The 10,597-nt window shown below is 39.8% G+C and overlaps 1 protein-coding gene across 1 annotated transcript; it reads left to right on the top strand.

Moving 5' to 3' along the window:
* The first annotated feature begins 974 nt into the window (after positions 1–974).
* LOC148039294 (small ribosomal subunit protein uS17x-like) lies at positions 975–2,651 on the top strand. The gene is made up of 6 exons (XM_087675192.1): positions 975–1,135; positions 1,221–1,261; positions 1,376–1,476; positions 1,912–2,056; positions 2,138–2,227; positions 2,323–2,651. The coding sequence occupies exons 1-6, from the start codon at positions 1,124–1,126 to the stop codon at positions 2,411–2,413; spliced, it is 480 nt and encodes a 159-aa protein (XP_087531318.1). The 5' UTR covers positions 975–1,123; the 3' UTR covers positions 2,414–2,651.
* The last annotated feature ends 7,946 nt before the right edge of the window (positions 2,652–10,597 follow it).

The following is a 10,597-nucleotide window of genomic DNA, read 5'->3' on the forward strand; positions in this document are numbered from 1 at the left end:
AAACCTTGACCATATTTCTGAAGGGAGTTTCACCTTATTGCAAAGGAACTTGAGTAGTTGAAAGAGGTGTTTGGCAAGAAAAAGAAGTAATGGCCAGCCTCTAGTGTTGTTAAAAAATGCAATGTACTATCCTTTTTGAAAGCACTGGGGAAAGTACAAGTTATCCACAGTGAAAGAACATGGGTGCTTCCATCATCCAAACATAAAGTTTGTTGCTAAAGTTAAAGAGCTGCGGGCGCCTTTCCCCACAATGCAAACATGAAAATGCCACAACATGAATGTTTGGAAGATTAGTCCTTGTAACTGGCTCAACACACTCTTGTTGAGAGTCCTCTATCAAAAGCTCCCCATTAAGAATAGGACCATCAAGTTCTCAATTGCAATCCTTATTGCTCCTGTGATTAGCTGAAGGAGGAAGTTGTTGTCCACTTGATTTGGGACTGCCCATATGTTAGGAGTACATGGAGGAAGTTCAAAAAGGCTTTGTTCAAAGTAAGGTCTCACATTGCCCTCAAATGCAAACAAGCCCTCTTAGGGAACCTAGGGGGTATTTCTAAAGATGTTTGGAAGTTCTGGGCTATTGTGAGATCAATAATCATAGAAACAAAGCGGTGGATTAGGAATAGAAGGGTAAATGGTGGCCCTAGATTTTGTGGTTATGATATTGACAAATGTCATTGCATTGAGTAACGTGAGGAAAAACTTGGCTAGATGGAGGGAATTTAGACCAAGAGTGAATTAACATATCAATATTGGAAGGCTAATTTGTACATCAAGACTAATTATCGGCATGAATAACATGATTGATAATTGGAAGGCTGATTCCTATAACTTTAGAGTTTTAACGAAGGTCGGAAATTGAATATATCGATGATTGGAAGCCTAATGTGTATACAAAAGGGTAATTATGGGCATGGATTACAAGACTGATAATTAGTTTCTATAACCTTAGAGTTTTAACCAAGGTCGAAAACCCTAGCGCACTCTGCCCTTCTTCATCGTCATCAAAACCTGGTTGCCCATCCTTCTCTCGTTCCTTTAGACAGACGCCCGTTGCGACCTTGCCCTCTCTGCTCCCGCCTTTCCATCCGTGCGTCTGCGCGAACGGACTCCCGAAGCAGCCATGGCGGAGCAGGTAAACGCTGTCGCACAGCCCTTATCCTCTCATTACGTCCTGTTATGCGCTGTGCGCTTACCTCTGTTGAGCCTTGTTGTTGCAGACAGAGCGTGCTTTCCTTAAGCAGCCAAAAGTGTTTCTCAGGTACGCAAGTTTCTCCGTCGATGTATCGCTAGTCGTCTCGATTATTTTAGGCCGGCTGTGCTGATGGTTGCGTTCAAGGTTTGGTCTTATTCGTTTCCTGCCTGGCTGCTGCAGTGGAAAAGTGTCGGGAAAGGGTAAAGCACCTGGCAAGTGCGGCAACAGGTTCTATAAGAACGTCGGCCTAGGGTTCAAGACCCCGAGAGAAGCCATTGACGGTATCATTGCTATTATTTCTTTGTCTTGCTTGTTAGCTTTATCTTGGACGAACTGATCTGCTCATTGGCGGACATGAAATTTTGTGTTTAGTGTTGCATTTACCTTTAGATCGTTCAATGCTATCGTAGGTGCCGTATGATCAGTCATAGATGCTGTACAATGAGCTGAAATATTGATCAATGCCAGTACAATCAGCTGGAATAGTATGGAGTTGTGCATGTTTTGTTGCTTTTGAGAAGAAAATTTACTTCAGGTGGTGGATGTATACACAACTTGAACTTTTTAAGAGTCCTCCCTTTATGGCTGCATTAGTCCGGCTCCTGTGCAATTTGAGTTTTTTCGTTCTTCTTCCCTTAGGCATTTACATTTACTGCAGTTGTGTGCATGCTGTTTGGTAATGGCACCATCTGACTGTTGCTGGAACGAACTTGCAGGCACCTACATCGACAAGAAGTGCCCATTTACTGGTAATGTCTCGATTAGAGGTAGAATCTTGATGGGCACTGTCAATTGCACTAAAATGACAAGAACAATCACAGTTCGAAGAGACTATTTGCACTTTGTGAAAAAGTATCAAAGGTGTGTATCTGCCTTGTCAAGCTCAATAGAGATGATGTGCTTGTATCTGATAATAAACTCACTGCTCAATGATGGTCTCAGGTATGAGAAAAGACATTCTAACTTGGCTGCACATGTCTCTCCCTGCTTCCGTGTGAAAGAGGGGGACAAGGTTATTATTGGTCAGTGCAGGTATGATCCATTGTTGCAAACCAATGGCTGCTGATCTGCTTTTGCTAATGTCCAGCTTATTGTATGGTTTGACCAAGTTGATTACATGTATGCAGGCCTCTGTCTAAGACTGTGAGGTTCAATGTGTTGAAAGTTATTCCCATGGGAGCTGCGGAGGGTGGAAAGAAAGCATTTACTGCTATGTAGTTTTCTAAAATTAGCTGGGAAGTTTTGGATTCCAGCTAAGGATGGATTTTGGAAATCTCCCAGTGTTCACTCTGGTCCACCCTTATTATTTTTAGTCAAGTCCGGAATGAGAAACAGCCTATTGCAATGGCTTGAGTTTTGTTAGAGTGTTGCAAATACTGTAATGTTTTTATTTGTCTTCAATGTGGGCTCGACACTTAGCTTAATTCAATGGGTCTTTACAGACTATGTTTAACTACTGTTCATTGTCATTTAACTTTATTCTTTGTTTGAATGGTGGTTATTTAACGGAGATGATCTGATGTTACTGTTGGGAGCAAACGAGCAGGTTAATTATTAGATTGTTTGATTGTCACACTCAAACAATTGCAGCGTTTCTAGTTCTTGTGCTTAATGCTAAGCAGCACATAGATGATGGTTGCCTTGATCCATTTGTGTAGGGAGAATATCAGCTACTGCAGGATATTTTAACTACTGTACATTACAGGAGTCAAAGCTGTAGGTTATCAAACGGTGTCCTCTACAGAATTTAATGCAGAGACTTTGTTGCAGAGCACTAAATTTTGGAATGAGCTGACAAGAGAAATTGTTGTGATTTTAAGTCCTTTGATCAGGTCTCCCCAGGGGTTTGAAACATCACTCCCCTCTTCTGAAAGTCAAGGGCCCAGGGCCCAGTGTTTCTGGATCATACAGGGTAAAGGGGCTGTTACTTTGGCAGCTTCTCTGTCCCCTTTTTTGAAACTAACTATGATGCGCTGCATCTGTGCTTGTGGGTCTCTCCATGGGGCTTGGAGAAGCCTGGGATGGGGCAAGAGGATAATTTCCAGGACTTAATTTCCTCTAGTTGAATGAGCAATGCTAGTTTTTTGTACACTGCATCTGTGCTTGTGGGTCTCTCCATGGGGCTTGGAGAAGACTGGGATGGGGCAAGGGGATAATTTCCAGGATTCAATTTCCTCTAGTTGCATGAGCAGTGCTAGTTTTTTGTACGTTTTGCAACATGGGTGAGTAATTGAGTTTTTTTTGGAAAGCGTCATAGGTTTATTCTTAGGCTCTTTAAAATCCGGAAGTCCACATCAGTTGGCACTTGGGGTTGCGATACTTTGAAGATCAATAGTACTTGCATATTTGCTGTACTTTCCCAGAAGTGTAGCTAGGAAACTAAACTGGATGCAGCCCTCCAATAAATTAGTTTACTTTCAAAAAACTAAAAGTTTGGATATTAATTGTGTGGCATGACCCTAAATCTCCCAATAGAAGGGTAACCTGATGTTCCAACATATAGTTATCACTAGCTGTTTAATTTCTTTGAACTAGCCTGCTTCTCTTTTCCTGTTGAAGGGGGTTACCTCAATCAATGCCTTAACTATGTGTTGATGGTGAGCTCGAGTGAGATGTGGGAGTAGTTTTTAGGCTGTTATACTTGGTGTGCATCTGTATCAATGAAGTGGTTGGAATTTGGTTGGAAAGGGTTATCTGCACAAGATTGTTGAATTGTCCTGTGAAGTGTGTCGTAATGCATACAGCACAGGCACTGCAGCATGATTGGCCCCCTATTGTAGAGCAGCTTTTTCAAATGCTCAACTTTCGAAGGTGAACAATTTAGATTTACTAGCCTTTCTGACAAATTTGCACCTCTGTACTGCAATTCAGTTTCTTATCTGGTAATCTATCTTGGATATAGCCAGAAGTCATTGAAATATGGCTCCAAATCCACATATCTTACTAATCTGCTTCCAATTGAATGTGAATATGTTGTTCTGTTAGTGTCTCCCAATTTGCCTTTGATCTGCCAGTTAACAATATCCTCCACGTCAAAGCACTTCATTGTGTCCATAATTGTTCTCTATGGGCCTCTGGTCTAACAATCCTGAAGTGAAGTTTTGTTCTTTAAAGTATGTGCCACTAAATATACTGCAAGTCAAATCACTTCATTGTGTCCATAATAATTCTCTACGGGCCTCTGGGCTAACAATCCTGAAATGGTGAAATTTTGTTCTTGAAAGTATGTGCCACTAAAGCATACATCTTCTATACTATTAGTTAAGGGGAGGTGGGGGTGGGTGCCACGTGGCAGTCCCCAACCTCCCCACAAAGATACGCGGGGGTGGGCGAGTCTAGGTGTGGAGCGCCTAGTTACTATTAGTAGGAGTTGCTTTCTCATTGGGCAACGTGTTTGAATGTTGCGTTCTGGGTGCGCAAGATGAGTATCTATCATTTACCCCTGACATTTACTCTCTTACAAGATGAGTATCTTATATGATGAGTATCTACCCTTATAAGATATCTTTCCTTTCTTGTTAACCCAAAACTATAATTGACCATCGCTACAGTTTTGATGATGGATATTCTAAGCATTTATCCATATAATCATTTTCATAGGTAGCTTGTTGCAAACGTATTGACCAACCTAAGGATGAGTAGATACTCTTTCAATTAAGAGCTGTCCACCAGATTGTGTTCTAGGGTGTGCACTCAATTTGTTGCAAGTTTGTTGCAGTGCCTTTTCTCACATAGCAAGAATTGCCCACCATTGCAAATTACTATCCATTCTTTAAAGCAAAGCAAGTGGATCCATAAATTGGGCAAATATCATTCTCTACCATGTATGCAGAAACCATTCAATCTTGGAACAATTGAACTGTTTGAAAAATGTGGTGGATACCACCATTCCCTTAAGAATAGGGTTGAAACCTAACTGTTGCATAGCTTGAAAAATGATAATCTGGCCCAGAAACCATTCAATCTTGGAACAATTGAATTGTTTGAAAAATGTGGTGGATATCACCATTCCCTTAAGAATAGGGTTGAAACCTAACTGTTGCATAGCTTGAAAAATGATAATCTGGCCCAGAAACCATTCAATCTTGGAACAATTGAACTGTTTGAAAAATGTGGTGGATACCACCATTCCCTTAAGAATAGGGTTGAAACCTAACTGTTGCATAGCTTGAAAAATGATAATCTGGCCCACTTGATCATAAGCTTTGCCTAGCTCCACATTTGTGATTTATCATAACACCACACGACCTATGTTGACTAGAATTGCATATTCTTAGCCATTAACAAATTCTTACTACCTTGCATGTAGGTTTTAGGATGTACTTAATTTTGAATTCCAACACTTTACACATTAAGACATGCTTAATGATTTCGTGGGCTCTAGGGGCTATACTCTCTACTTTCTTGGTTCCTTGGAGTGAGCATGGTGTCACCTTCATTAAAATGTTTAGGCATCGGACCAATGCTTTTGAGGTGTAGTAGTAGCAATATGTCCTCCCCCTTTGAAATCTATAAAGGTGTTGAAAACTTCAATTGGATGTCGAGATGAGCTAAGGACTTGACCTTTCGTCATTGCCTTAATTCTAAAGCTCCTCACTAGCAATTGGCCTAACCAATAATAGAGACATCTTAGTTGTGTAGAAACGCTTTTATTGTATCCTTGTTTCCCAACTTCATTTAACTCTCTACATTGAATACAAGCTAAATGAAAAACAACAGTAATGTTGTCTTCATTGATAATCGTATCACGACATTCATCTTTCGTTAGCACCAAAGTATCATTCTTTTACTTATTTGATAAGTGTACAAGAAGAAAAATGAATGAAGAGAGAAAGGGGGAGTGGGAGCCGTTGCTATCCATGTGAGAGGCATAGGTGCCACTTAAGTGAAGCTCTTGGATCAAAATGAGTATTCCATCAATGTCTTATCTTTGAGCTTGTAGAGCTTTACATTTTTGATTGATTGTTGAGAGACAAAAGTCACTTACTTGACAAAACTATAGTTCCTTAATGGTTGAAGGACTAGGAGGTATCAATTCCTTGGAAGGATTTGAGTGATGGTTTACTATCTTTTTAATGAGAAAAACCCTACATCCAATTTTTAAGGTGCTTAATGCAATAACTTTTGACCAAGCTTAAAGCATCATGCAAGAGGTAGCTTTTCTTCAACTCAATATTAGTTCTTCCATGATACCTTACCAAATTGACTTTATTTTGCTAGCAAGACACAAGGTTAATCACAACTATGCGACTTGTACCTACTACACAATGCTTTGATTATGTATATGATGCTCAAATTGAGTTATGATGATTTTCATGTTTGCAATGCAACAAGAATGCTTTACACATAAATGTAAATTCTAAGCATAAAGCTTGCAACTTTCTAGATGATGATTTTTAAGCCAAGCACTCAAGTGACCCTATTGTTTAAGCAATATGATACCTTTGTATATGCCCAATCATGCAGTTACTTTCTTTCATGCAAGCTCCTAATGATGCTCTAGAGACTTGTGAAAGCTTGGAATAAACCTTCTCAATTTGATGCTCATAATGATTCAAACTCATAATATGAAACTCATAAGCTAATTCTCTACACATTGGATATCTCTTGATAAGTTGCTAGATAGATTGCAAAATGTAAGAATAAACAAGGTATGCACATAATGAGTTTAGGTCACTCTCAAGAGGTAAAATAAAAAAATTGGTTTTCTCATCATGAGGTGAATCATGTAATTTCCTTGGTTCTTATATATTTTTGCTAAGTTTCGAATGCATGAGATCCAAAGTAAAGCTCAAGCTAGATGCTTATATGCAAGGTGAAATATTTTTTATGATTTTCTATGGGTTTTCCCATCCCTAACTACCTCTTTACTTCTCTAATCTCTTCCTAATCTATCCCTTCTATTAAAGTAGTTCCTCTTCCTTCAAAGCTTGATCATTGAGATGCTTTGTGTAATCAAGCAATCCATCAACACTTTCACACATATTTAAGAAAGTTAGTTGTTCTCGAGAAAGTAGGAGGGCTATTGGTCAAGGGATTAATTGGGTGGATCACCCCATCTATCTATGAGTCTACATGCTTAAATCCAATCTCCCCGTAGCTTTGTATAACTTGATGATCAACAAGGGCATGCTGAGTCCTCTTGGACAAAGGAGCATATTCAAACTCGACCTCAGTGTAGCTTCTTTTTTGTATCGATTGGTGTTTATTGATTGTGAGTTCAAGTTGGAGAGATGTGAATTGTACGTAGGTATGCATTGGGATAGCCTTTAGTATTCACTTGCATCTCACTTGGCTAGTGCCTTGAGTTGAGCTTCATGGCAAATGCTCTATCTCAGAGGTAGTGATTAGGAGATTGTCTAGATTGTGTTCCATCCTCACACTTTGTGTTGTTGAAAATCCTTCAACAAAAGCTCATCTTGGCATCCAAACCGGTCTTGAAATGGTTGAAGGGAAGGCTCTTGATATCTAGGACTTGGGCTATTCTTTTCCATATTTTAAGATTCTAGCCTTATGGGGGACAACCACCTTCTTTGCTTTTGGGAAACTCATTTAACCTATGCAAAACTCGAAGAAGTGTCTCCTTCACTCAAAGCTATCTAAAGTGCTCAATTCAAGCTTAAAAGTTCCCTTTATGTAAATTGCCTTTTAAGATTCTCGATCTTGCTCTTGCATGGCTCATAGGATACATCGAGTAGCATTAGACCCAACAAAGCGACATTGAACACTTGAAGTAAGGAAAAACCTAAATATAAGACTTTTTGCTACTTATATTTCTTCAAAAGAACCCATCAGAGCACCAAAGCACCAGGAAATTTCACTAATTCATCTCCATGCCAATTGCTTTAATGGTCTTACCCATTGCCTTAGTCTACTTGCTAGGGTGCAAGTGGCCACATAGAGAATCGAAAGTCTAGAACTTAGTCTTTACATGATCTAACTCCTTTAAAGGCATGAAAAATTGCAAAAACATATCCTTGATGTGAAGCACTCTAGGGTGTATTTCTCACTAATAAGCATATTTAAAGGACCTTGCTTCATTGGACTAGGTCACATTGAACCTACAGGGCTTGGCAAGAAAGTCCACCTACTTGGTGAAAGACTTTTGCCTTGCAAGCACTCACTTCTCTCAAGAAATTTTCCCATAGAACATCCCTCAAGGTAAAGGTAGCTCTATTTTGAGTGCCTTTTTTTCTCATCTTTAACTTTGGGATCAACAAGTGGTAGCTCTATTTTGAGTGCCTTCTTTCTCATCTTAACTTTGGGAGGGACAAGTGGTAGCTCTATTTTGAGTGCCTTCTTTCTCATCTTTAACTTTGGGACCGTTGATATAGTAATAAGTGTAGAATTTGCAACAACTCCTTTGCACTTGGAAAAGCAGTTGCCCCCTACACAACTTCCAATACGTATTCAAAATGTCTTCTAAAGGGCCACAAAGGTACCCTTTGAGGTGAACCATTTTGAAAATGAACATGTTGACCCCACCCTTGATCAAGGCCTTGGCATAGTCGTTGGACTTTCAGATCCTTAAGTTGCACAATCTTTTGTTGAAAGGGTATCCTTGAGATGAATCCCCTCAATAGTTGGTCTGCTTTGAAATTCCCCATTATTCAAGTCCCCAACAAGAACCTAGCCTAGTCCAACATGTCAAAGCTATGTTGTCTTACTTTCTAGCACACTTGAACCTTTACTTGGAGGATCCTTCCACTTCATAAAAGCTCTCATTGTTTCAAAACTCACCCTCGAGGTGGTTCATCTCAAGAGTAGGATGGTGGAGCAACATTTATTGGCATTAAGAGTTTCCCTCCAAGTGGTACCTTGGTTAACAACAAGACCTTGGCATTGAGGGAGACCACTTGACATGTCTTGGTGTTAGAACCTTGGGCTTGAATTTTTATCGCAAGTTAAATTCTAAAATTCCCCTCAAGAAGCTCACATGTCCCCTTAGGTTGAACCACCTTGAGGAATCTTTTCATAGTAATTAGGACCTTTGTGACCTTTTTTGGAGAACATTACATTCTCAAATGTCCACTAGAGAAGTAAAGTGGTTAGGGGGGTTTCTTCTCTTGAAGAGAAAGCCTTTCCAATCATCATTAGACCTCAAAAAGTCACCCTTGAGGTGGTTCACCTCAGGGTACATTTGTCTTTAAATCACCTTCTTTTCACTTCATTGGATTGGAAATACCACAACAACACCCTAGGGGTCTCCCTTGGCATTGAGTATCCAACCTAGGAGTGCCAAAGTACACACATTTTCACATAACCTTCCCTCAAGGTAGGTAAACCACCTTAAGGGCAAGGATTTGCCCTTGGATCTCCTCTCTCCAACACCTAGCCTACATAGCATGTGGTGGTCTACCTTGATCCTAGGTCTTCAACAAAAATTCCAACACTCACACCTTGGAACTCAAAGTAGGGTCAAGTTTGTAGTTAAAAGATTAGAAAAAAGCCAATTACAAAGGCTAGATGGATTTAATCTCAAAATTCCATGTCTAGCTTGATTTACAAGGTGAATAAAATAACACATGAACCCCATCCCTCAAATTGTGCATTGTAGTGACTGTAAAAGACCTAGGAAAGGCCATGCTTACTTGGAGATATTATTGAACATTAAAAAAAAGGCTATATCCTTCATTACCTTTTATCCAAAATCTTACCAAAGGTAGATTTGATTTTTCCTTGAGGTTGATTTGCTTTGTCTCCTCCAATGACCAACACACTTGGAAGGAAGCCTTGACATGCTTGGAAGTCGTGACATAATCCAAAACACTATACTTGTCGTGCAATTATTGCATTGACTTGTCTAAATTGAACTCAAGAAAACCTTTCTACCTTGATCCAAAAGTGAAAGTCAAACTAAAAGATCCCCACTTGACCTGATGTATCCTAGCAAACTCAACTAGTGCAAGCTCATCACAAAAAATTTGAGCACCTAACTCATTAAGGAGCTAACCTAAAGAAACTTTGAGCACCTAGTGCAAGCTCGTCATAGAAACTTTGAGCACCTAACTCATTAAGGTGTTAACCTAAAGATCAAATTTGCTCCATTTGGTCCAAGGCATTCTCACATGGGTCATACTATAGACAAGCAATTAGCCTCAAGAAAGAAGTGCCAAAGGAGGCAATATCTTGAGTTTAGAATACCCTAACCTAGAGGAGGTGAGACAAGGTTCAAAAAGCAGGAAGTTTAAGATTGATCGTCAAGATCCTAAGTTGCAAGTTGTAAGCTCCAAGCTTGCTAGAAGAAATCAAAGCCCAAAGAAGAAGAACATGTTTATAAAGAAGATCTATAGAAGAGGAGAGTGGTTTATAGAATTGGAGCTAACACACCACCTTAGTTCTCTAGGACACCTAGTCCATCTCTTAGCCTAGGCCACCCTAATCAAGAGTCACATGAGAGGC

Source organism: Lygodium microphyllum, chromosome 3 (assembly GCF_053477565.2).
Source record: "Lygodium microphyllum isolate KBCC chromosome 3, Lygodium_microphyllum_v1.1.10, whole genome shotgun sequence".
Taxonomy (NCBI): Eukaryota; Viridiplantae; Streptophyta; class Polypodiopsida; order Schizaeales; family Lygodiaceae; genus Lygodium; species Lygodium microphyllum.

Coding starts and splice junctions, on each gene's coding strand:
- LOC148039294 (XM_087675192.1), top strand. Junction 1,262..1,375: donor CAGCCAAAAGTGTTTCTCAG/GTACGCAAGTTT, acceptor TGGCTGCTGCAG/TGGAAAAGTGTCGGGAAAGG. Junction 2,057..2,137: donor TTTGTGAAAAAGTATCAAAG/GTGTGTATCTGC, acceptor TGATGGTCTCAG/GTATGAGAAAAGACATTCTA.